Genomic DNA, 27,270 nt, shown 5'->3' with positions numbered 1-27,270 from the left:
ACCTATTGCAGAAGAAGGGTTGATACATTGCATCTACCCTCTCCACAGGAGCTGCTCGTCAGGTGGGGCAGAGCTGCAACGTTAGCTTCTGTGCAGCGCAATTGCTGCAGCTTAGTGGGCTAATGAGCTGTGAGATGTCGGAAATGCTGGTGCGGTGCAAACACCCCAGTGGAGCCAAGCCAGTGCTCCTGTCAGTGTGTTTGCACCGCGCTGACCTCCCCACTGCCTTGCCCCTCCCTATCTACCTCCTGCCGCCATACTGAGTGCTATATGAAACCAAACCCCAAAAATAAATTGATTAGACAGCTAAGTAGTCCACCATAGGCTGAATTCACTCAGACGCAGAAGGCTTCTAAGATGCTTGCCCTACCTTTTTTAAGTGTAGCGGTGAGCAATCGTCATCCTATGAGTGCCTCGGAGTTGACATTTTGCCCTGTAAAACAGGGGTTGGGAGTCTTTGGCGTGCCAGATATTGTTGGACTTCACTTCCCATCACCCCCATGGTCAGGGATCATGGTAGTTGTAGTTCAACAACATCTGGAGCGCTGGAAGTTTCTTCTCCCTGCTCTAAACATCAACAGAATAATAATAATAATAATTGGGAGCAATTGTTACAATGGCACAATGGTTTCTCAGTCATGCTGAGATGGCAAACCAGCCACAACTACTCCAAACGGAAGATTCTCTCAAGGAACGCTGCATACATCAAGCCATATTTTTGTTTCATGTGGAGAAGGAAGAGTTTTGTTCTGCATTTTGAGAAAGGCAAATGCAATATTGCATTTTTTAAAGGCCTCTACAAGTTCTAGAAAGGTGTTTGGAAGCTTATTGTATTTAGCAAAAAGTTGTGCCCGCCCACCCAGCTCTCTCATTCAAATACGTTAACTTATAATGAAACGTTGGCCAGAATTTTCCACGTTGGAAGAGAGACCGCTTAAAAATACACCGAGTCTTCCTAAAGTCGAGTTTCTTTCTCTGGCCAGTAGGTTGTCTGAATCACGTGGTCACTATTGACGAAGTCGCTTTTCCTGCTTTTAACAGAGGTGCTCTCTCGCTCTCTAATGGCTGGGATGGTTTCGTTGTGTGGGGTGTATCTTTTCTTCAGGATGATCAAGACAGCGACACTTAAGAAGGTAGACATGGTGCCCAGAACAACAGTCAAGCCCAGATAGATATACCTGTGAGGCAAGAAGAATTTTGAATCCATTACTTGCACTGGTGCTTCTTTGCTTGGTTGTGTTGCCAAAACTCATAATTACCTGAATTACCATAAAATATGGATTTGCCTTAGTGCTAATTCTCAGATGCGATATTAGAACCATAGAATCATAAAACTCTAGAGTTGGAAGGGACCCCGAGGGTCTTCTAGTCCAACCCTCTGCAATGCAGGAATCTCAGCTATAGCATCATGAGAGATGACCAAGCAACCTCTGCTTAAAAACCTTCAAAAAAGCAGAATCACCAGCTTCCAAGGGAGTCAGCTGTACCGTCGAACAGCTCTTACTGTCAGAAAGTTTTTCCTGATATTAAGTCAGAATCTCCTTTCTTGTAACTTGAAACCATTGGTTCGAGTTGAATATAACATATTGTTGTTGCTGCTGTTATTAATTATTTTTCATAATTAACAAGCATTCTTTATTATTAGTTAATGGTAATAAAATTGCTATTCTTTATTGTACTTATTAATTATAAACTAATTTTAATATAATTGTTATATTTTGTTGATTGTGATTATTATTGATTACGATCATTATTTTTATTATTATGAGAATGGGCTTCTGAGAAGCTTACAGGTAGAAAAAGCCCAATTACACAAGCATCAAGAAGTAAATATCCATACTGAAAACACACAATAAAACAATTCCATTGTTCTATATATGGTCTGAATCAACATGAACTGAACTCTGTTTTTCTTGTGAGGTCATTTACTGCACATCCTTCCACCAACTCTGCCGACAGACCAGCTTCATCAGGCATGCTCCAGGTAATATGAAACATATTCCACATCAATAGAATTAAGCAAATGCTTGCTTGTTAAATGGCTTTCCCATTTACAGGCAACCACCCAATTTGTGCTAAGAACATGCTATTTGTAAGGCCATGAACCATGGGCAACCTTTAATTTAGCAGAAATTGCTTGTTGACCTTAGAATTTAGAGGCAAACATCCTCCAGGTCTCTGGCTTAGATGTAGGCTGCCATGCCCTTCTGTGACTTCAGAGCAGTTAAACCAATGGCAGCCAGAGGGGACTCCTCTTGCTTATTCACATCCTCTATAACATCAGAGGCGACCAGCAACCGACTGACGGCTGATTCCCAAAGGATCTAGGTTCTCCAGTTATTACTAAACTAAGAGAAGATTCTGAAGGGACGCGGGTGGCGCTGTGGGTTAAACCACAGAGCCTAGGACTTGCTGATCAGAAGGTTGACGGTTTGAATCCCTGCGGTTTGAATCCCCGCGATGGGGTGAGCTCCCATTGCTCGGTCCCTGCTCCTGCCAACCTAGCAGTTTGAAAGCACAAAGTGCAAGTAGATAAATAGGTACCTTCTGGCGGGAAGGTAAACAGCGTTTCCGAGCGCAGCTCTGGTTCGCCAGAAGCGGCTTAGTCATGTTGGCCACATGACCCGGAAGCTGCACGCCGGCTCCCTCGGCCAATAAAGCGAGATGAGCACCGCAACCCCAGAGTCGGTCATGACTGGACCTAACGGTCAGGGGTCCCTTTACCTTAAGAGAAGATTCTGAAGACCTGAGGGTTACAAATGCAGAAAAGAAATCTCAAACGCAGTTACCTGAAGGCATTCGAATCATACAGCCTGCAAGCCCCCTGACCTCCACACCTTTTGCTTCCCCATTTGAGGCATGTTGTGTCTATTGAGACTCCAAAGTACACTGGAGCCGGGATTCCTGCTGTACAAAGAAAAACAGATAAATATTAGGGGTCATGTCCCGGCTCACTCTGCCCATCAACTCCCCTGCCATTCATAGAGTCATGTGTAGAATTGGAGAGTTGGAAGTGACGGCGTGGATCATCTCATCCAAGCCCCTGTAATGCAGGAATCTTTTGCTCGATGTATCACTTGAACCCACAACCCTGAGACTGACCCCCCTAGAGCTTCCCCCTTCCCACCCCACGCAGCCACTAAGGTGACTTCATGCCAATCCAGAGTCACGACGTGGCACTGCAAATCCTACCAATGGGCATAGCTGTCAACTTTTCCCTTTTCTTGCAAGGAATCCCATTCGGAATAAGGGAGTTTCCCTTAAAAAAAGGGAAAGGTTGACAGCTGTGCCAATGGGTGCTGTTGCGAATGGTCCTGAGGCCTGCGGGTGACGGGCGGCATACAAATTAAATTAACAACAACGATAAATGCAACAAATGAATAAATGCCAGTGAGACGCAAAGTCTGACTCATCCTTACCAAGAACTCGGATGGCTAAAGTGTAGATGCCCAATGCAAAAGATTTGAGGTGTGGGTTGATGCACCTGAAATACACGAAGCACAAAACCTTCGTTTATAAAAGGCATGACGTTCAAAACACATTGTTGTGGGAACTTAGCTGCAAAGGTGTGCTTATCTTGAGGAGGAACTGCCTGTACTTTTTACAGGACAGTTGTGACTCAGCAAAGAAAGTGAGAGTGGTTTGCAGGGGTGGAAAGAGGGTTGGAGAAGCGAGTAAACTCTAGCTCAGCGGTAGGCAGGCGTCAGGCTTGTTGGATCTGCTTTATATTCCTGTATATGGCAGTATAATGAAAAGGATGTGATTCCTTTTCATTCTAATTTTTAACCAATAATTTATCGGGGAGTCTACACTTCTACGTCTGCATAAACCTTTTCATATACACTATATCTTTAAATAAAATTTCCTCCTCTTTAAAAGTCCCAGGAGTTAGTCTTGGCATTATACTGCCACCTTTAGGAATCTAAGATGAATTACACTTGGAAGTTCAACATTATTAACTGTCCCCCCCCCACCTTCTCAGATCTAATATGAAGAAATATTTTCAGAAACAGGCTTCCATCAGGTGGTCTGCTAGTCTTTTTTTATCCCAAATGCTTAATTTAAAACCAGAAAGCTTCCACAACCGAAGAAAGCCTTCAAATTTAAAAGAGGAGGGATTGGGGCATTTCCCAATCTTGCAGATGGTAACAAAATAAATGTACCACCTGCAGCAAAACTTTGATCAGCTTATCAGGTGCGCCTGGCAAATCAGGGACCTAGGAAACAGCACACATTCGACAATGTGGATAGAATGTTGGTATCGCCCAATGGCAGCTCAGATGCGATATAAACCCTCCCCCTTGCAAATCCAGTAACAGAAACTCAGTGAACCTATGATTTGTCTGTAACACACTTGCATGCAAAAGAAGACCAAGGGATCTCCCTCTGCCCCTAATGTTGCACTTGGCTAGCTCCACCCCGATACCCATACATTTAGTGAAGGCCTATAATGAGAGACTTTGACTTGGTAGGTTCAGCCCTTGTTCCTCCAAATGCCTAGGAACGTGGGTGGCGCTGTGGTCTAAACCACTGAGCCTCTTGGGCTTGCTGATTAGAAGGTCGGTGATTTGAATTCCCGTGACGGGGTGAGCTCACATTGCTCTGTCCCAGCTCCTGCCAACCTTGCAGTTCGAAAGCACGCCAGTGCAAGTAGATAAATAGGTACCGCTCCGGTGGGAAGGTAACTGGCATTTCTGTGCGCTCTGGTTTCTGTCAGTGTTCCATTGTGCCAGAAGCAGTTAATCATGCTGGCCACACGACCTGGAAAGCTGTCTGCAGACAAACACTGGCTCCCTTGGCCTGAAAGCGAGATGAGTGCCGCAACTCCATAGTCGACTTTGACTGGACGTAACCGTCCAGGGGTCCTTTACCTTTACTATAAATGCCTGGCTTCCACTCGGCAGCATTGCTTTCAAGTTCACAGACCTTATTTGCATCACAGGCCCACGATGTTCTGCATTTGTAAGAACTCAATCATTTAGTGTGTTGTTGTTGTTGTTGTTGTTTAGTCGTTTAGTCGTGTCCGACTCTTCATGACCCCCTGGACCAGAGCACGCCAGGCACTCCTGTCTTCCACTGCCTCCCGCAGTTTGGTCAAACTCATGCTGGTAGCTTCGAGAACACTTTCCGACCATCTCGTCCTCTGTCGTCCCCTTCTCCTTGTGCCCTCCATCTTTCCCAACATCAGGGTCTTTTCCAGGGAGTCTTCTCTTCTCATGAGGTGGCCAAAGTATTGGAGACTCAGCTTCACAATCTGTCCTTCCAGTGAGCACTCAGGGCTGATTTTCTTCAGAATGGATAGGTTTGCTCTTCTTGCAGTCCATGGGACTCTCAAGAGTCTCCTTCAGCACCATAATTCAAAAGCATCAATTCTTCGGCCATCAGCCTTCTTTATGGTCCAGCTCTCACTTCCATACATCACTACTGGGATAACCATGGCTTTAACTGCAGGCCCTAAACCTTGGAACTCTCTGCCTATTGATACCAAGCAGGCTCCTTCACCAACCTCTTTTCTGCACCTGCTAAAGACATTCTCATTTCAACAAGGCTACCCAGATGCTTAGAAAGTTGAGGTAATCTTAATCAGCTTCAGTATTTTACCTTCATAGGTAGGGTTGTAATTTTCTCTCAGTTTTCTCATTTTAGTTTTCGGTATAACGCTTTGAGGGGTTGCTGTTTTTTCCCCTTTTTTTGCAGTCAAGTGGCACATAAATTTTGTGAAATAAAGAAATAAATACAAAATGTTTTGAGGTTTCCTGCCCCACTTTCCACTGATAGCCACTGATATGGAATGCTGGAATCACTGTAACTCAAGTGGTAGAACAGGGATGTCCAACCAGTAGATCTTGATCTACCGGTAGATGCCCAGCTGATCCTGGTAGATCACAGAATCCTTATCATGTACAAAAAGTCACAGTCTCTTGGGAGTTGGATATGCCTGTGGTAGAGCATCTGTCTTGCATAAGGAAAGTTCCAGGTTCAATCCCCAGCATCTGCAGGTAGGGCTGGGAGAGAACCCAGCTTGAAATCCAGGAGAACCACTTTCAGTCAGTGTAAATTAAAGGTAAAGGTAAAGGGGCCCCTGACCATTAGGTCCAGTCGTGGCCGACTCTGGGGTTGCGGCGCTCATCTCGCTTTACTGGCCGAGGGAGCCGGCGTACAGCTTCCAGGTCATGTGGCCAGCATGACTAAGCCGCTTCTGGTGAACCAGAGCAGTGCACGGAAACGCCGTTTACCTTCCCGCTGGAGCGGTACCTATTTATCTACTTGCACTTTGCCATGGTTTCGAACTGCTAGGTTGGCAGGAGCTGGGACCGAGCAACGGGAGCTCACCCCGTCGTGGGGATTCGAACCCCTGACCTTCTGAGCAGCAAGTCCTAGGCTCTGTGGTTTAACCCACAGCGCCACCTGCGTTCCACCAGTGTAGATTAGAGTTTCCCAAACTTGGGTCTCCAGCTGTTGTTGGACTACGACTCCCATCACTCCTAATTAGCAGGACCAGTGGTGAGGGATGATGGGAACTGTAGCCCAAAAAACAGCTGGAAGCCCATGTTTGGGAAACCCTGGGGTAGATAAGTGCTGAGTTGATGGACCAATGGTCTGACTCAACTTCTCATGTCAAAAATGCAGAAAACCATCACGTCAACATCAGGCAAGTTTCACTAGATCCCGGCTGGAAAACCTGTTGCCCTCCAGGTGTTGCTGGAGCCCACCTCCCATAAGCCCCAGTTGGCTCAGCCAGATGGTGGGAACTTAAGTCCAACAAAATCTGGGGGACCTCAGGCCCTCTGCTAGACGTAGATCAGGTGCTCTACTTCTGGGCTAGCTGCTGAGGAGGGGGAATTTGACACCAATGGCAAAGGATGCTTAAGGAATTTGATTTCTGATCCACACTTCCTGGGTGGAAAAAAAAGTTACTACAAAGCATTAAAGCACACATTTTAGGATAAAATATGTTGAGAACTGTGTGCAATGAGATACCGTATTTTTTTCTCTATAAGACGCACCAGACCACAAGACGCACCTAGTTTTTGGAGGAGAAAAACAAGAAAAAAAATATTCTGAATCTCAGAAGCCAGAACAGCAAGAGGGATCACTGTGCAGCGAAAGCAGCGATCCCTCTTGCTGTTCTGGCTTCTGTGATAGCTGCGAAGCCTGCATTTGCTCCATAAGATGCACACACATTTCCCCTTACTTTTTAGGAGGGAAAAAGTGAGTCTTATAGAGCAAAAAATGCGGTGATTTTTTTTTACATATTTAAATTAAGGTTTTTGAAAAATTGGGTATGCATGTGAATGTGTGTGTGATATAAATAATATATATAAATATGACACACACAAAATGCAGACTAATGCTGAAATAGGATGGAATCAATGAGCACATGAGACAATGACACAGCCATAGACTGCTCTGTCCACTCCTGCTAAATTTCCATTCCTACATAATTCCCTTTAGCACTTGGGGATACGTATTGCGTTCAGTGGAAACGACTAAGCTATTCACCGTAGGAGTAAAATGTATCCAGGAGTCCCTCCAATGGACAGGGTGAAAGATGTGATTACTGATACAACCAGAAAATAGAGGAACATTTTGGGGCATTCGTTTCCTTTTTGGCATGGTCCCATCACAGCTGAAGACTGCCTTGACGACAATTCCGTGATCCCCACACAGCTGCAGTTATAAAATATCTGGAACGAAGCACGTAAAAATGTATGGTAAATATGACATGCAAGGCTAATCATGGACCAAGTTACAGAAAATCAAGGCCGTTAAAAAAATAAAAATAAAACCAGCACATTGTTCCTAACAGTTTAAAAAGCAAAACATTCCCAAACACTGTGAGATGTTTTTGAATGCTAGAAGGGCCACAGTGATGACTTCAGGTAGCAATGCACTTTTGCAAAAGTCCTGGCATTACAGCTTGACACCATCACATTTGACTAAGGTCAAAACGGGTTGGATTCAAAAATGCCTTTCTATTCAAGAAAGTTGTCTTTCCAGGAATGAAATCAGGTTTGATACAGCAGAGGTGCTGTTTCCATATTCCTCATGAATGCCATTTCCAACACTGTTTGAGGGCCCCTCCGTAACAATTTTTTAGGGGCACAGAGAAGTGGGGAGCAGAGATTGACACCCACTCCATCCATTCACAGGAGCTGACTGTGTCTTATCCAGTGAGTGGACTTCCACGTCTCTGGATCCAACCAATGGACTTGCAATGGGGAGAGGTGCTGAAATCATAGAATCATAAGGGGTCCCAACCCGCTGCAATGCAGGAATCTCAACCAAAGCAACCATGACTGATGGCCATCCATGGCTATAGGGCAGGGTGGAATCAACCTGGTCTGGGCAGGATCAGTGCCACTTATAAGTGATCTTGAGCAAGGTGCCCTCTAGGTCTAACCAACCTCAATATGGTGGATCCTACATCCTATTCCACTTTGATGGGTACCTCCCCTCACCAATAAAAAAAACCTTATGATGTTGCATCAGCAGACATGGACAACCATTTTTCTTTCCTTTCTTAACTAGGTGTCAGGCTTCGGGGAATTCTATCGCTCCCCCAGTGGCAGCAAGAAGCAGAGAAAAACAAAGAAGAGTTCTTACTAATGAGTTTATTCAGTCATCACAGTGAGAGACAAAGGAATGCAGTCATTCTCCCGTTAATGGTGTTGCTCCAACTGAGCTCCTGCCCCCTCCCTTCCTAGCAACAGCACTTCTCCTTATGGTGGCCACCAGGGGCTAATTGTCTCCAAGTCCTTTGCTCTTGCGCTCTCAATGAACAGCAGGTTCTGGGAGAAGGGGGGTCAGAAATACTCTCCAGCATAGCTGTCAACTTTTCCCTTTTCTTGCGAGAAATCCTATTCGGAATAAGGGAATTTCCTTTAAAAATGGGCGCCCACCCTGTGGAACGCCCTCCCTTCAGATGTGAAGGAAATAAGCAGCTATCCTATCTTTAAAAGACAGGCAGCCCTGTTTGGGGAAGTTTTTAATATTTAATGCTGTATTGTTTTTAACACTTGATTGGAAGCTGCCCAGAGTGGCTGGGGAAACTCAGCCAGATGGGCGGGGTATAAATAATAAATTATTATTATTATTATTATTATTATTATTATTATTATTATTATTATATAAATGTTGACAGCTATGCTCTCCAGTGACAACATGTCAGCTGGCTGGCTGGCTGCTCTGGCTTTGCCTACTCCTTGTCTTCTCCCAACACCTCCCAACTCTTCTGTCTCTGCCTGTCTCTGAGTTGTGACCTTCCTCAAACCACTGCTGTAATTCAATAATGCCTTCCTCATCTCTGGAAGCTTCAGGAAGAGAAGTGAGGTGGGGGTGAGCTCCACCATTCCTCCTCAGTCTCTTCCCCTTCAGTCCAGTCACTGACGCTAGGGCAGTAGGACTGGTGGCATTTATAAGCAGAGCACAAAGACGACCAAGGCAGCAGACTATGGAGAGGACGTTCTGGAGAACAGGAAGTGTGTGTGCAGGGGTGAGCTGCAGTCTCACTCTACCCTCTGTATCTGACTGCCACTGGTCCAACTGTTCTTGTAAAAAAGGGGGGGCTGTCAGCCCTCGAGCCCTGACATTTGCAATTGTTCCTTTACTTAAAAAAAAATAAATTGAATTTAAATACAACATATGAAAAGCGGTGTTGTTTTTTCAGCGAAGAAAGAAAAATGCAAAAAGGTGTAGTAGATCACTATACCAATTGTTAAGTTAACAATTACCATTTTCACCTACTGCATTTTATAGAAATGAGTTCCAAACTCACCCACGGTGACCACCTCTCCTAGTATGTCCCACGGAAGACCTTACGGTCTTCAAACAAAAACACTTCAGAGGTCCCGGGCCACAGAGAGGTTAGGCTGGCCTCAACCAGAGCCAGGGCTTTTTCGGCTGGGGCTCCGACATGGTGGAACACTCTGTCACAAGAGACTAGGGCCCTGCGGGACTTGACATCTTTCCTCAGGGCCTGCAAGACAGAGCTGTTCCACCAGGCCTTTGGCCAGGGCACAGCCTGACCCCCTCCTTTGGCAATCCTCACAGAACTCTAGCCCAATGGTTGCCATTAATTTGATTTGAATTGATTTTATAATGAAATGATTTTAGAATGTTGTATCATTTTACTGTTGTTAGCCGTTCTGGGCCCGGCTTCAGCTGGGGAGGGCAGGATATAAATTATTATTATTATTATTATTATTATTATTATTATTATTATTATCCATGGAAAGTCTATGTCTATAAGCAATCCACTCATAGGTGGCAAGTGTAGTTATGCCTACAATCCACTGAATAAATGGAGCCATACACTTTTATTTTTCCAATGCAGCAACCTCGACCTTTTGACCACAGTAAGGTCACAGAGAATCCATTGACATTGTCCAGTTGTCAGATTCGATATAGCAGGTATGTAGTTCAAAAAAGTATTATCCTCCGAAAATTTTAGCTTTTTTTGTGCAGTCATATTTATATAATTCACCGTTTTCTCCCAAAACTTTGTGAGTATAGGACATTGCAAAAACACGTGAATTGGTCCTTTACTTATCAAAGTAGAGGAAGAACCAGTCAGAAAGAAGCCACTTACCATGTCTTTCCCACTTCCATTGGATGTTTTGCAACCAGCAAGGCAAGCCGAGATGTAGGTGATTCCGTTTTCTCCGCATATGGGATCCCATTCATTCTTGGAGCAGATGCAGCCCGAGTTGCACTCCGAAAACAGAGTTCGTTCCACCTGTTTGTGACTGGAGAAAGGGGAGGGGGAAATAATTAGGAGAGGCTTTTCGGAGGCTGCAGGAGGCTGCTGTGGGGACAGAAGCAGCTCTGCAGGAGGGGTGCAGCCGCTATGCAAACTTTTGGGTTCTCCAGAAAGGAGAGGAGGAGGAAGAGGAGGAAGACAGAAAAGAGGTCAGCACGGTGCAAATGCACTGGAGAAGCCAATCCCGCAGTCCTCCAGGTGCTTTTGCACCACGCTGACCTCCCCACAGCCTCCTCCTGATAAGCAACAGGGACTCACCAGCCAAAAAGATAGCATAGCAGCTATGCCCCACTCAACAAGCTGTGTCTGTGTAGGGAGGGAGGAGGGGAGAATTCTCCTTGCCACTAATACTCCATTGGATACAACACAATAGTCACTGAATTTCCACTTATGTCACAGAAATAAGTGGGCAACCACAGATGAATGGGTAGTCAAAGTGTGCGAGTACTTGGAGCTCGCGAAGCTGACAGATGCAATAAGAGATAAACCTAAAAAGATGGTGAGAGAAGAATGGGAATGTTTAAATAATTATCTAGGGGATAAGGGTTCATCAATAAAGACCTGGTTATGTTTAGAATGATACCGCATAGGGAAATGTTCTCTGATACCAAGATGAGGGATTCTATGGAATGCAGATAGAGAGAATTGATAAGAATAATGATCTGTTGTGACCTTGATGGAAGCATACAATAGATGAGCCTTCTTGTGTTTTGGCTCATCCCCCCCCCTCTTTTTCTTTCCCCCTTTTCTTCTTCCTTCCTTCTCCTTTTCTTTTTCTTTTTTCTTTCCCATAATGGCTTATGTTCTATGCCATGTACTTTGATATTTTTTGTAGTTTTTTAGCCTTTTCCATTATTATTATTAAGGATTTTTCTTTTGTAATCTTGGTTGTTTATATTTATCTGTATTTGTTTAAAGCAAAATAAAAATTATTAAAAAAAGAAGAAGAAGTGGGCAACATTGCAGACTCCAGTAACCATTATCCCCAGCCAGTCTGGTCAACGGAAATGTAATTGATTAATATACAGAGGAAGGTGTCTCATATGGAGTAAGGCCATTGACCGATCTAGATCAGTACTGTCAACACTGGCTGGCAGTGGCTCTTCAGTGTTATCTTTCCCAGTGCTACCTGGAGATGTCATAGATTGAACTTGAACTTCTGCATCCAAAACAGACACAGCTATAGTCCTTCACCAAAAGGCTGTGGGGCAGTTTGCAACACAAAACCACATACTAACTGTACAACACAAGAACTGAAAAGCAAACTTTTCAATACAACCCGTAACAACAGCAGCAAACTATTCATAAAATTCCAACCCTTGACGTTCTCCACATGCAAAAGCCTGATGCCCATAATTTCATCGACGGCCCCATTCACACCAAACATTTAAATTGTGGGGATACCACTTTAAATAGTCATGGCTTACCCCAAAGAATTCTGGGAGGTGTAGTTTGTTAAGGGTTCTGAGAGTTGTTTGGAGGCTCCTATTCCCCTCACAGGAGTACAATTCCCAAAACTGTTTTAACAATCAGCGCCTGGGGAATTCTGCCCCTTGTACTGCGGTTCCCAGTTGTCCGCTAGGCAGCGCCAAATCCATGCAAGGGATTTTTATAGTATTTGATGTCATGATTGACAAGTAGGTTTTACAGCCCACCTGTCAGTGTTCGTCTCTGGGGTGGGAACCGGTCTTTATCTAGTCAAAATGTTTCCTTACGCCTGGCTCTAGGTGCACAGGGCTATGAATTACTAGGGCTAGGTTGCAGAGGTTATCAGAAAATACTCCAGAAATAGTGCTTCATCAAAGAATGGCCAATAGCAGCTAGGAAAAGCCACTCTATATTAGTCTCTTTCGATGGGGTCACTGCCAACAGTGATTACCACAACATTTCAGAAGATTACAGGAAGGCCTATGGACTGGATATTGATTCAAGCTCTGTTTCCTTGTCCCCTGCCTCTAATGTCGAACATGCTCAACAAGCCTGCTTTCAAGGACATGACATCCTTTTATCCGAGAAAAGCTTTTCCATGTTTACTGTTCCAGGTGCTGTCATCAACCTCTCTGAAGGGAAAGATGCTAACATCTCCAGTACGCCAGAGGCTGTGTTTATGAGACCAGAGGTTGACTGAGGAAATCGTTTTTCCTTTTGGGATACTGATCCTGGAGTCAGAATTTTAGAAGGCTTATATAATGTGTGCACTGGGGGGGGGGGGGAATCTTTTGAAAAGCTATTTACCACCTGACTAAAGCCCCTCCTGCTCTGTACATTTAAAGCAATGTCTTACCACTTTAAAGAGTTATATCTTCCACAAAACAATCCAGGGAATTGTAGTTTGCTGAGAGCGCAGAGAATTTTGCAGAGGCCCCTATTCCCCTCACAGAGTCACAATTCCCAGAGTGATTTAACAATCAACCCCTCTTCCCGGGGAACTCGGGGAATTGTAGCTCTGTGATGGGATAGGGGTTTCCTTGTAGCTCTTGGCAGCACCCTTAACAAACGACAGCTCCTAGAATTCTTCGAGGGAAGCAGTGACTTTTTAAAAAAGCAGACATCACCTTACCAACAAAGGTCCGTATAGTTAAAGCTATGGTTTTCCCAGTAGTGATGTATGGAAGTGAGAGCTGGACCATAAAGAAGGCTGATCGCCGAAGAATTGATGCTTTTGAATTATGGTGCTGGAGGAGACTCTTGAGAGTCCCATGGACTGGAAGAAGATCAAACCTATCCATTCTGAAGAAAATCAGCCCTGAGTGCTCACTGGAAGGACAGATCCTGAAGCTGAGTCTCCAATACTTTGGCCACCTCATGAGAAGAGAAGACTCCCTGGAAAAGACCCTGATGTTGGGAAAATGGAGGGCACAAGGAGAAGGGGACGACAGAGGACGAGATGGTTGAACAGTGTTCTTGAAGCTACCAGCATGAGTTTGACCAAACTGTGGGAGGCAGTGGAAGACAAGAGTGCCTGGCATGCTCTGGTCCATGGGGTCAAGAAGAGTCGGACACGACTAAACGACTAAACAACAACAACAACAATTGTTGGCATCTGTCTGTCTCGATAGGCAATGGAGTGAGCCTCTGAGGGTGAAATCAAATTGCTGCATTAGCAGCACCAAAGTGACCTTCCTGGGGTGCAAGCCTTGGCAGTGTGTATGGAGGTCTTGGGCTGCCCATATGACAAGACCTCCTCTCTCGATCTCGCTGATGTGAAAGCAGAGCAAGATGTTTGGCACCAGCTTAGCTGCAGGAGTTGCCAGAAGGAGGCGTACAAGGCGCCATCCAAACATTTTAGGGACTCCACTCCAGATTTGTGCAGAGTTTACTCCTTAGATATCCCACAAGGTGAAGGAGGTTGAGAATTAGAATTTTCCTTCTCCTAGATGGGCTACATTTCCATCTTGACAAGCCCCATCTGCCCCTTATTTCCCTCTGCAGGATATGCAGAAACCACTGTCTTAAATGTTGGACCCACTATTGGTCTCATCCACTCCATCTGTCATGCATGCAGGGGAAGCCCCTAACTCAGGCATCCCCAAACTCGGCCCTCCAGATGTTTTGGGACTACGACTCCCATCATCCCCAGCTAACAGGACCAGTGGTCAGGGATGATGGGAATTGTAGTCCCCCAAAAAACTGTAGCCCTGGGGATTATCTAATTGATTTTTAATTTTTGAATTTTATTGTTATTCATGTTTTTATACTGTATTTTATGCTGCTTTTATAATTAAGTGTTTTAAATTTGTTGTTAGCTGCCGTTAGCCCGGTTTTTGAACCAGGAAGGGCGGGGTATAAATAAATTATTATTATTATTACTATTATTAAACATCTGGAGGGCTGAGTTTGGGGATGCCTGCCCTAACTCATCAAGAGTTTAATACCTATCAGCTACCCTCACTTGATTAGCTGGCCAGTCAAAGCCCTTCCTATGTTGTTGCATGTTGACAGCTTCTAGGAGCCACAGGTGAGGGCTCAGTTGAGTACAGGATGGGGACCAAAGGTGGACGAACTACCCCAGAAGGAGCATGATGTGTTTCCCCTTAAAGTGGCACAAGAGTGCTCTAGATGCAGGATGCTGGTACTAAGACTGTCTGAAAAATTCTCATGGCTGAGAACACAACCGGCAGATAACACACATGCCAACTCTGTGTGCTGCAGTTCCTGAAGGAAACCTCAGTAGCAGTGAAAAGCAGCACATTAGCTGCAGTATATTTCCAAAGCGTTTTTTTTTATTTATTTACTAAAATTTATATACCACTGAATCAGAAAAAAGCAAAACCCTATCTCTAAGCAGTTACAAAACATTCATTAAAAATAGCAAGAAAATCATACAATCATAAATATAGATAAAATCCACAGATTTTTTAAAAACACATGTATGTAATAAAAGCACATGTATTAGTAAGCTAACCTGAACCATTTTTTGCAGACATCAAAAACACTACAATGAAGGCACTTGCCTAATCTCAAAAGGCAGGGAGTTCGAGAGAGCAGGTGCCGCTACACTAATGAAAAACAAGTTCTTGCCAGTGCAGATTGAAAATGATGAGGCACTTGGAAAGCTGTGAGTTTCCTAGATCAAAGCGGTCAAGTTAGTCCACACAAGTACAGTCATAACTCATGTTACCTCCGCTTCATGTTATGTTCCACGGCAACCCGGAAGGGTTACTTCTGGGTTTCGCCGCTCGCGCATGCACAGAAGCGGCGAATCGCAACCTGCGCATGCGCAGACGCATCGCTGCAGGTTGCGCTCTTTTCATGTTGCGAACGGGCCTCCGGAACGGATCCCGTTCGCAACCAGAGGTACCACTGTATAAGAAGGAGGTGCTCTTGAAAGCCCATTTAGAACAGGATTTCATCATAGCCACTCCCCAGCCCTGCCCAGTTGAACATACCCTTTGTAGGAGACAGTCAGGCCTGCCACGTCAACATTCTTGCAGCCGATGGCAAACAGCAGCAGCAGGAGGAGGTAGCCAAAGAAAGAGGATCCCAGGGACAACTTGGCTGCCCCCAAAACGTTCAGCCTGAATTTCTTCATGATCAGACCTCCGGAGAATATCCCCAAAGCCACAGCAGGGATATTGATGAGACCTACAGCCCCTCAAACAAAGAGGAAAATCAATACGGCGTGGTCTCGTTTTTAGCGACCTACAGAATTCCCCTGAAAAATTCTGGATGTTTAAAAAGGAGCCAGTACCAGTTATTGCTCCTTCTGTCGGAACACAACACAAAGGAATATAGAGAAATACAGAAACACAGCTCACATAACTCTGTATGTAATTATATAGAATTTCCCAAAGGCAAACTGTAAAAATAAGACATTTACATTCCACCAAGTGTCCGTTTCGTTAAATATCGTCTTTACCTAATGTATGCAATGTCAAAATCAGGTACAAGTGTATGAGTGTTATTCATTCCATAAAGAGCAAAGAATCTCTACAAGTGTTGTTGTTGTTTAGTTGTGTCCAACTCTTCGTGACCCCATGGACCAGAGCACGCCAGGCACTCCTGTCTTCCACTGCCTCCTGCAATTTAGTCAAACTCATGTTACTAGCTTCGAGAACACTGTCCAACCATCTCGTCCTCTGTCATCTCCTTCTCCTGGTGCCCGCCATCTTTCCCAACATCAGGGTCTTCTCCAGGGAGTCTTCTCTTCTCACGATGTGGCCAAAGTATTGGAGACTCAGCTTCAGGATCTGTCCTTCCAGTGATCACTCAGGGCTGATTTCCTACAAGTGTACTTGTTGCTAAAGGATAATCCGCAGACTGGGCGGGAAAAACCTATTCACATCCCCGGGAGTGTTGTACTGTTGCCCTCAATCACCCAAATTGCAGTAGCAGTGCCTCAGCTGTGTAAAAATCATTCAATTCTCTTTATTGAATGAATGGTCATTTGGATGGAACTTTGGCTTTGAGACACATTCCGTATTGCACTTGTACATGATTTTGGTATTCCATACCTTCTGAATTGGACCCAGAGGGAAACACTCGTGGAGCAAATCATGTCAGTTTTGCCTTTATGCAATAGTCGAGTTCCTGCACAAACTCAGAGGCCCTTCTCTAGTCTCTACCCTGGCAAGCAACAAGCAATATCAGAGCTAAGATACATTCCAGCCAGGAAGAAAGGTTCAGAGAGGGTATGAAACACAGCAAGGAAGAAATGTGGCCTGGAGGGGGAGTTCTCAGGGTCAAATAGAGAAGCTGGGAGGGCTGGAGTTGGTCCCCAGGCCTCATAGGGGCCAACTCCCTGGGGCTCCGGGGGCTCTTGCATTAAGGCACCCACAAACTTCAGAGCTAGGGCCATGCACACTGCATGGCACCCATGGCTCCAGGCTCCTACAGCCACAGGGCCAAGCTGGCACTTGTGCCACGTCTCATGTTGCCCACCTCTGCGTTGAATTAACCCTGATATCCACTAGAGCAGGGGTGTCCAACAGGTCGATCCCCCCCCAAAAAACTCTCAACAACTTTGATGGGTAGATTACTGCCAGTTTTTAAAAGTGGGAGTAGAACGCAGTCTCTTGGAAGTTGGACGTGCCTGGACTAGAGGATAATTGAAGTTTGGATGCCATTTTGATTCAAGATGGTGACTTTGGTCTGACTTCACCCCTTTCTTTGGCACGATGAGTCCAAGCTTATAAATTACCATATTTTTCGCTCCATAAGACACACTTTTTCTCTCCTAAAAAGAAGGGGAAATGTGTGTGCGTCTTATGGAGCGAATGCAGGCGGGAGACAGGCGGGAAAAGCCCCCGAGAGCGTGGCCACGTCAGTCCCTTCTTCCTCCTTGGGGAAAAGCTCTTTAAAGGGTACACGGCTCTTGGGGGCTTTTGCGGGAAGTGGGGGAAGGGACAGAGGGCAGCCCCTCAGTCCCTTCCCCCACCTCCCGGAAAAACCCCCAAGAGTCACACTCCCTTTCACGAGCTGCGTGGAGCATGTGTGTAGCTCTTGGGGGCTTTTCTCTCCCCTGGGGAAAAGCCTACAAGTGCCGCACACACGCTCCATGCAGCTTGTGAAAGGGAGCTCTGAGCAGAGCCTGGGATGCATACAGGCTTTGCTCAGCGCTCCCTTTAAAAATATATTTTTTCTTGCATTCCCCCTCTAAAAACTAGGTGCGTCTTATGGTCAGGTGCGTCTTATGGAGCGAAAAATACGGTGCACTGTCCATTTAAAAATCACAATATGTTTTGGTAGCACTGGGCACCCCCCTCTAGTTTTAATATACAGCACTGGGACCCCCTCTCTAGTTTTAATATACAGCACTGGGACTCCCCCTTCTAGATTTAATATACTTTTATAGTTGCTGAATGTGGAAATATCTGAGGTGGACCATTTTTTCTCCACCCCCCATCCCCTCTCATCTCCCTACTGTCCAAAGACAACATATCGGGACCTGTCTGGGTGTCTTGCATTATTATGCTACAGCAGTCTTTGCCATTTTCGTCCACACTGGATGTTTTGAACTATAACTCCCATCAGCCCCAGCCAGCATGGTCAACAGTCCAAAAAGTCTGGAGGGCACCAGATCAGTGCCTGTTGTCCTATAGTAACAGCAATAAACCTTTTGCCTATTCTTCTCAAGTGGCACTTCCTCTGCTTTGCATAATCTTAAATTGTTTCACACATAGCTAGAGGCTTAGCACTAAGAAAAGCTTGACATACAATGGAAGGCACTGTGTTATGGGCAATAATTGCTGCTGAGTGCCTTTTCTCCTCCTAAACAGCATTCGCAGATTATACTAGTTGAATAGGTGCCATGCCAAGAAATTCCAACTTCCATCTTCGAGGAACGAGAACAACAAAGTGTAATGCAGCTGGTCCAAAAATAAAACACTTGGGTTGCAGCCAACTAAGTTCTGCTTGAAGCAGATCCACTGAAATTAATGGACCCAAGTCCATCAGGGCTATTAATTTCAGTTGGGTATATTTTGAAGAGAACTAGCATGGGCTTCAACCCTCAGTATATATAAGAAGCTCCATGTTTGCCTCGCAATTCTGCAGCCTTTGACATACCCAAAGAAAACTCTGAGCTGAAAACCAGGCTTTGTTTCCATATCTAGCTTCCACTCAGCAAAGCTAGCACAGAGTGGCATCTATTTACATGCCGTACTTTTCTGTGTATCAGACGAGGTGGGTTTTTTTACTAAAAAATAAGGTTCAAAATTTGGGTTCATCCTATACACAGATGGTGCATGGGGGGGACATGCGATTGGCTGCTGCCGCGATCCAGAGATTGTCAGTGGATACTGGGCGTGCTATTGGTTGCTGCGGCAAGGGCTATTGTTGATTGGCTGCTGCTGCATCAATTGGGCAGACAACTGCTGGCTTCTGCTGGCGAGGGAACAGATGGTAAGCGGCTATTGTGACGCACGATGCAGATCATAAGCGGCTATTGTGATGCGGGATGCAGATCATGCGGGTGAGCTATTTTCTGCAATCCTCCCTAAAAAAGCTCAACAACTCTGGGCAATCTCCCCTCATTTTCTTAATTTGTAGTCCCCCAAAATAGGGGGCGTCTTATACATGGGGACATGTTATACATGGAAAAATAAGGTAGTCATTTTGAAAAAGCACAGAATTCATACCTATGACAAAATTGGTCTTCGAAGATGATTGCCCAAACTGCTGCTCAATGTATTTTGCCTTGTAAGTCACCATACCAATGAGAGAATTGAACTGGGTGATGCTGGAGCAGAGGTATAAAAAATACACTGGATTCCCAAAGAGGCTTTTCAGTGATGGCAGGAAATCTGCAAAACAAAACAGTGGCTTGCTGTTGACAAAGTGACTGGAAAACAACATGCAATGCAAAATTGTTTTCAATGACCTTGCAGGGTTCAGAATATTCCAACACACACTAAGCTCAATGCAATGTGGTTCAGCCACATCTTCAATGTGCTCATTTGATGGTTCATAACCCAAGGGTAGGAAAGCAAGTCAGGGTAATTAGTAGAGACTGTTACCAAACTAGCTGATTTGAAAAAAGAGATTTTATAAAGTCTGAATGTGACAAAGTTCACCAGCCACATGGCCTCACCTCTAGCCATCTCAAGAAACTTCACTTGCTCTTGGTAGGTGATGCAGTGTTCTCTGTTATCTTCGTTGATGAACTTGGACTGCTCAGAGGAAGTGCTGGAATCCTTTCGGGTGTCTGGTCTTGGAAGATGTTTCGGTAAGAACCAGAAAGGGATAGCGGCAAGGATGCTGACCACCCCGGCTATTAAGTAGCCAAGCCACCAAGCTCCTACCCATTGGGAGTCCTTGTGAGTTATGCTTATGCTGTCTGGGGAGGGAGGAAGAAATGAAGACATCAGCCACCAGTAGGAACGGTTCAGTGGTCAGAGTGTCAAGACTAGGACGGAGGAGACCAGGATTAAAATCTCCACTTGGCCACGGAGCTCGCTGGACGACCCAGGGCCTTTCAGCCAAACCCACCTCAGAGATTGGGATGTGTTCAACAGACTCATTGCAGCCTTGCTCAGACTCACCCATGTCTACAAAGCCGATGTCTACATACAGAGTGGCACACAAGGACCCCAGGAGGAAGCCAAAGATGGGGCCTATTATTGCAACCGTCTGCACACAACCTGAGAAAAGGAAGCAGAACAGGCACATTAGACTGAAAAGTTACACTTTGACCTGGTCAATATAAAGGTAAAGGGACCCCTGACCATTAGGTCCAGTTGTGGCCGACTCTGGGGTTGCGGCGCTCATCTCGCTTTACTGGCCGAGGGAGCCAGCATACAACTTCCAGGTCATGTGGCCAGCATGACTAAGCTGCTTCTGGCGAACCAGAGCAGCGCACGGAAACGCCGTTTACCTTCCCGCCAGAGCGATACCTATTTATCTACTTGCACTTTGATGTGCTTTCGAACTGCTAGGTTGGCAGGAGCAGGGACCGAGCAACAGGAGCTCAGCCCGTCACGGGGATTCGAACCGCTGACCTTCTGATTGGCAAGTCCTAGGCTCTGTGGTTTAACCCACAGCGCCACCCACGTCCCAGACCTGGTCAATAAGAATGGAGAAACCATCTGGTATGGCAGAGGGAGAAACGAGAAGAAATACGACCTGGTTTGAAAAACAAAATACCAATGTAAAAGGCTGCGCTCTCTTCTGTGGCGTGGTCATCAATGTACGCAATCCCCAAAGGCTGGATCGGGGTTTCCCCAATTCCACGTAGCAGATTTCCCAGCAAAACGTAAATCCACATGGAAATTCCAGCTTCCTTTTCGCACCCTGTTCACACAAAGAGACCAACATTTGTATTTTGACATCATTCTCCCCCAATACTCTCAACTAATGGGACTTTCAACATATACACACCCTTTCCCATCAAATCACACCAAAGCAGCTGCCAAAATTGCACCAACATTATATTTCCTGGAGCAGTGCTGCCATTATTTTTTTATCCTTACCTGCATGGATTTGCGCCTGAGCTCTTTCCAAGACTGAGACAGGCAGCTGGTTCTGATCCTGGAGACACGGGGAGATGCTGATAGTTGAATTGGAGGAGGAAGAAAATATCTCATACCTATAGCTGTGTAAAAACCAACAGTTTCTTTACAGAGTTACCACCTGTTACATGGTGGAGGGGGGGTATATATTTAAGCTTATTCCAGACTCCTGTTGAAGGCTACCTGAACTGAAGGCAAGGGCTACACTGAAATGAATAGTTCATATATATCAACTGTGGTGAACCTCATTCTGCCTAATGGTAGAGCCGGCCTGAGTCTTGGTCGCCGTATTGTACCCTGTACTGAATTTCCACAGCTGTCAACATGAGATGCATGGTGCCACAAGTGGCAAAACTGGAATTCCACAGGGATAGAATCTAATTCTCCATTCTAAGTCACCCTCATATAAATTGCATCCTATGAAAAGAGTGCAAAACATTGCAGTATGAAATGCAAGCCAGCCAGACATGCCCCCTTTTAAAAGAATACTCTATTCCATTTATTTTTCCACCTGTTTTTCTGGGTGCGGGTGTCCCTCCAACAGCCACTCAACGTTACATGGCCATTCAGCACTCTCAGACTGTTCTCTGGTTCCCCCTCCCCGTAGATTTTTTCAATTTCACTGTTCTGTATGGGACAATGACAATAAAAATTATCGTATTGTATCATATCATATGGTATTGTGCTCTTCCCCCCAAGTTGCCCATAGTTCTGCAAACTTTGGAGTTTCTCTAAGCATGAATGGTGCAATTTTATCTACACAAGCAATGGCACCCACCCCTGAACTTTGGAAACAGAAGGAACGATCAAGCTTTACACATTTGTTTGCGAAACGGCAGCTACAAATTGTGGCGTACTTACTGTCCCATAAAGAATTGCGGCATGGCTATCAAAAATGTTCCGAATGACATGATCAGGCAACCGGCTCCGATGATCTTTGGCCTATGAAGTTTGGCTCCAAAGTAGCTGACCAGGATTATTATTAAAAGGTTCCCTTTAAGAAGCAAGGAGAGACTGACTTAGGCACACTTAGCTCGTCATCTGCCTATATAGCAACAAAATCTTAGTGTGTGTCACATACCAATTTCAAAGCTGCCATCTATCAGGCCAACCAGGGATGAAGGGATATCAAATCTTTTTTCTATTTGGGTGATGGTACTTTTCAGGTAACTTCCTGACAGAGCTTTCGCAAAGTAAACAAACGATAATGCAGCAAGAAAAATCTGCAATGAGCAAACAGACGGGGCAGCGCTTTAAAAATGTTTCACCAGTGTTGGATTGATTGATTGATTGATTGATTGATTAATATATCACTTAGATGCCAGAATGGCTTCTAAGTGGTTCACAGCTCTAAAATCAATGCAAAAAAATAATTACAAAAAATAATTACAAAATAACAATTACATGATCACATCAAAATATCCTCAATTTTAAAATAACCATGAAAATTCATTAGGATTTTAGTGTGAATTTATTGTACTATATGAACATTTTCCCATATGTAATCTTCCCTAATATGCACAAGTAGGTACTGAATCTTTCTCATTCTTCCAGCAGCAGGAATTAAATTAAATAAAGGTCTGGTATCTGAAGGATGCCTAGGAGCAGAGATTCCTGGGCACGGGGGGTAGATCCAAGAGCTAAGACCCAGCGGCAAATTCCCCTGGTTTCCTGGGGTATAAAGCCCAGTTTCGCCTGGGTCTGGTGTGGAATGGGGTTGGGAGCAGGGCCAGTGAGGGGTGTGGCCTGGGGAGAAGGGGTGTGGCTAGGGAAGGGGGGTGTAGGAATAGTCCTGAGGGCCAGATAGAGAGGCTTGGCCCCTGGGCCTGAGTTTCCATGTCCCTGACCTGTTAAAATAGCTGAAATCCATTGACGACAACAACAAACAGCCTCCTTTTTTTTCTGGTTAGCCAGCAATCCTATATGCAGCGCAGAGAGAACGCCTACCCTGGGGAAATTGCTGGCGCTTTAATATGATTGTCTGTCTATTTTTGGAGGCAATAAGCCGCTTCCTTAATGGCTCAGTGGCAACTGAAGGTTTATTCAGTGTAGGAATCGGATTACCTCTGAAGCAGGCAGAGGGGGGAATGATCTTATTTGTCTCATAATGCAAGTTTAATGAACACAACTTGCTTTTAATTCTCCAAACCGGGGAAGTAGTTAAGTGCCACTCTGCACCGAGACTTGGACGAGACGATTTGGTCTCTTTGTGTCAGCGTGTGCTCTGGTGCCGGGAAAAGGTGTTGACCTCTGTGTGCAAGTTTTTGTGTGCATGTCTTGCAATACGACTCAGCCGCACCAACAATAACGCAAGTTCAGAGATGCCTTGATGATTTCCAAAGTCTGAAGTGCTGTTTTGCCTTGGCCAAGCTGAACACCTGACAGGCACTGAACAATTCTTCCCCCCAGCTCACTTCCACAGTACCCAATTGGCAGCAAACTTCAGTTTTGGCTCCATTTTTATTGGGACAGACTTAGGCCGCTGTCACACCATACATTGAAAAACTGTGGTACCAGTTTCGACAGCTGCGACTTCCTTCAAAGAATTCTGGGAGGTGTAGTTTGTTAAGGGAGCTGAGACTTCTTAGGAGACCCTTATTCCCCTCACAGAGCTACAATTCCCAGGTTGGTTGGGAATTATAGCTCTGTGAGGGGGTAAACAACAGTATGGAGGAGAAAATATGAGCTTTAAATGGATGCTGTGACTGGGATTGGATGCTTTGTATTGAGTTGGGTTGTAAGAAGAGAAGGCTTGGCTGAAAAGTATCAGGGAAATAATGTGCCCAGTGACGAATTCAAATGAGCCAAGTCCACAATCCACAGCTCTTTTATACTATACCTTCATTCCTCCACAGATTGTTCCTTTCTCCTTCGAAGCTGAGGATTCTGATCTTGAAGAAGACCTGTCAATGGGCAGGATTGTGTTTTTTGAAAAAAGCTGAGTGTTTTCTTTGGATGAATTCTCCATCGGAATTTTCCCTTTCAATCAATCTGAAAGACATAAATAAATATTTTTTATATAGGGCATTTTAATTATTATTGTTTCCAGGGAGATCTTTCTGTAATGTGAAAGATGTTTCCTAAGGACTCACATTATCAACTGAACACCTGGAAATGCAATTCTGAGTATGTATAGGAGGAATAATGACCTGCCCCCAGGGGACACTCTCCCTGTCGTGTTTCTGCAGGAGTCACCGACTGGAAGACTCATTCAGAGATCCAGTGGCCAACCTCCTCAGAGGGCAGACACTTCTGCTGCAGCTCTGCCCGAGGAGTCATGGACTAGTTCGACACAGAGGAATGGTTGGAGGAAGCACCAAGCAAAAATGGCTTAGAGCCTGTGGAGTGGGGAAATGACGAGTGATCAGATGGAGAAGGCTGGGAGGAGGAGGTGTCGGAAGCTGAAGAGGTAACAGAACTTAGTGAGCTGGGAGAGTCAGTGGCAGATAGAAGTCTAGAATCAAAGGCAAAAGCTGAAGCAGAAGAAGGCCAAGAGGCAGAGATGAGTCCAACTGGTGAAGAGGCACGGGTGTCTCCCCCTCCTGCTGTGACAAGCTCCCCTACTCCCTGGTCACCTAGAACCAGAAGAGGCATGAAGATGGTGGAGGAGAGGTTGAATTCACATAGGCACAGTCTCTGATTGCTTGGGGGGAAACCCTGGAGAGGTGGGAAGAGATGGCTGTGGGTAGGCAGGGACTTTCAGCCTCGGCAACTGATCCATGGGGCAAGACCTACTGGGGGTGAGATGCTGTGCTCATTAAGGCTGAAGCTCTGACAAGTCTATGCAGAGTTCTTGCGTGGCTTGCTCCTGTCACCTAGTCACACCGGATGCAGAGCTGGAGACAGAACATTTTGTCTCCAGCCGAGGCTGATAGGGAAGAGTCAAAGCCAGAGCAGATAATCATGCAGAGACACAACAGACAGGCTCCTTTGCAGGGATCATAGCTCAGTAGCAGAGCACCTGACTTGCATTCAGAAAGGTCTCGGTAGCCATCCCAACTACTCAAATTAAAATAAGGTAACAAGTGATGAGAAAGGCTTCATTTGAGACCTGATAAGCAGAATAGACAATACTGAAATAGCTGGATATATCATATTATTGGAATATTTATAGGCTGCACTTTCATAAAAATACAGCAAGGTGGCATAGAGCATACAAAATTATAATGTCAATAAAAACACCAATAAAAACATCAATAGATAGCCTGACAAAAATATAGCTGTTCTGGCCTTTCACAAAAAGTCTGGCTCATACCATGGCCACTTCTTGCTAGACTACTGCAACCTTCTCTTCCTGGGTCCGCACACCTTCACTTCTCAAGGGTATCCAGCACTCCGCTGAAAAGATAATTCAGCCTCTCTTGCCACTCTGAAGACATGGTGTCCCACCTGAAGTCCCTACCCCAGAAGTTCCCAAACTGTGGTTTGAAGGGGAAGTGGTTTCGCCAAGAAGCAAACATAAGGACAGAGGGCCTATGAACATTCAAAGAGTGGAGGAGTTCCATGGGTTTTTTGGGGGTTGTTTTTTGAAAGAACCTTTAACAATTTAAAATCCCTTTTTATTATTATTATTATTATTATTATTATTATTCACAAAGTAAACTTCTCTGAATAGTTCCATCTTTTGAAGACATAAACATTAATAATAATTGTTAAAATATTGTGGACCGTGCTGTGATTTTTGTAAGAATCTGTATTTTGTTAGGCATTTCTTACTATAATTGCATCTGATTTGTGTGTGTGTGTGTTAAATAGGTACTGTGTTTATGTACTGACTTTTGTGTTCTGTGTTGTAAACCTCCCTGCAATCTTTGGACAAAGAACTGGAATGCAAATTTAATAAAAGAAGAAGCAAATAAATAAATTGTGGTTATAGGTGTTCTTAATTCTAAAGGAACACTTCAGAAGATTGCAGTTAAAAATGATGATGATGATGATAATAATAATAATAATAATAATAATAATAATAATAATAATAATGCTGATGATGACTGCAACCATGATTAAGATACATTTCTAAAGTGCCATCAATGTATACTGCCCTTTAAAGGATAACAATTTTTTTGTATTTTTTAAAAAATAATTTTAAAATTTTAAAATTGTTCTAAAAAAAGAAAAGCAGCAGGTCCCTGCCTCCAAGGAGCTTACCCTACAGCAGTGCTTTTGCTAAAAATTCTAAAGTATCAGTGAGAACGCCAAGGGCACAGGAGCTTTCCAATCATGCAGTGGCTTTCACATTAACCAGAATCATTTTCAAGCTTTTTCCACGACCAATAAACGATTGCAAATGATAGCTTCCCCATTCCCTCCTTCTTGTTCTTCGGCACCAGCGTGACAACAACTTTCTCTAAAGAACCATTCGTTTCTTTGTAAGCACTGACATTATAGAAAAAGTCATATTTCTAGACAGTCCCCTTAGTTGATTGAATGAAATGAATGAATAAATGAATGAATGAATGTGTGTGTGTTTTCTTACTCACAGGTGATGAGAGGAGAAAGGCCTCTGTCCACAAAGAAGACAGACAACTTTTGAGAAGAGGATGAAGGCAGAGCGGATGAAGACACAACCTTACCTTGGCAGTAGCAACCTCCAGTCCCTGGTAGTTCTTTTCTGGGGGAGAACTCAGAAACAAATATGTATCTCTTCTCCTAGCCTTAAAATGAAAGAATCTCGAGCGAAACCCCAGTCTGAGACACGATGCAGTGAGGTAGATCTTATATCTGGAGGTAGAAAGAGGAGACAATAAAGACCGAAGGGGTGGGGAGAACAGTTTTTTGTTTTGCCTGTGTGGTCAGTATCACCCTCTCACTCGGTCTTTTCTTGTTTACTCCTCCACCTTCAAGTCTGGTCTTTCTTCTCTCCCACTACAAATTCCAGGACACACAAAGGACATGAGCAAGGCAGGAGCTGGAATTCCTCACAGCAGAAACGGTTTTAAAAGTTCTTGAGATCTTTCTTCGCGACATGCAGCAAGTTGGACAGCATGCATGTGATAAAGCTTTCTTTCTTTCTCTCCCTCTCTCTCCCTCTCTCTTTTCCTTCTAAAGCCCTGATCTTCT

At 44.7% G+C, this 27,270-nt stretch overlaps 1 protein-coding gene across 2 annotated transcripts; it reads right to left on the bottom strand.

Annotated features, from left to right (window-relative positions):
* SLCO1C1 (solute carrier organic anion transporter family member 1C1) lies at nucleotides 1-27,270 on the bottom strand. Of its 2 annotated transcripts, none has more exons than XM_053406197.1 (15): nucleotides 26,784-27,270; nucleotides 24,050-24,201; nucleotides 22,292-22,433; nucleotides 22,072-22,204; nucleotides 21,172-21,293; nucleotides 20,846-20,992; nucleotides 20,245-20,343; nucleotides 19,794-20,039; nucleotides 19,342-19,506; nucleotides 15,652-15,847; nucleotides 10,592-10,748; nucleotides 7,504-7,688; nucleotides 3,420-3,484; nucleotides 2,790-2,904; nucleotides 1-1,178 (listed from the first exon to the last, which is right to left on the bottom strand). In XM_053406197.1, the coding sequence occupies exons 2-15, from the start codon at nucleotides 24,176-24,178 to the stop codon at nucleotides 956-958; spliced, it is 2,124 nt and encodes a 707-aa protein (XP_053262172.1). In that variant the 5' UTR covers nucleotides 24,179-24,201; nucleotides 26,784-27,270; the 3' UTR covers nucleotides 1-955. The 2 variants fall into 2 exon arrangements, with proteins under 2 accessions (XP_053262172.1, XP_053262171.1); XM_053406196.1 differs by having other exon boundaries at nucleotides 2,790-2,907; nucleotides 26,784-27,269.

Source organism: Podarcis raffonei, chromosome 10 (assembly GCF_027172205.1).
Source record: "Podarcis raffonei isolate rPodRaf1 chromosome 10, rPodRaf1.pri, whole genome shotgun sequence".
Taxonomy (NCBI): Eukaryota; Metazoa; Chordata; class Lepidosauria; order Squamata; family Lacertidae; genus Podarcis; species Podarcis raffonei.
This window is presented reverse-complemented; position numbering and strand designations above follow the sequence as displayed.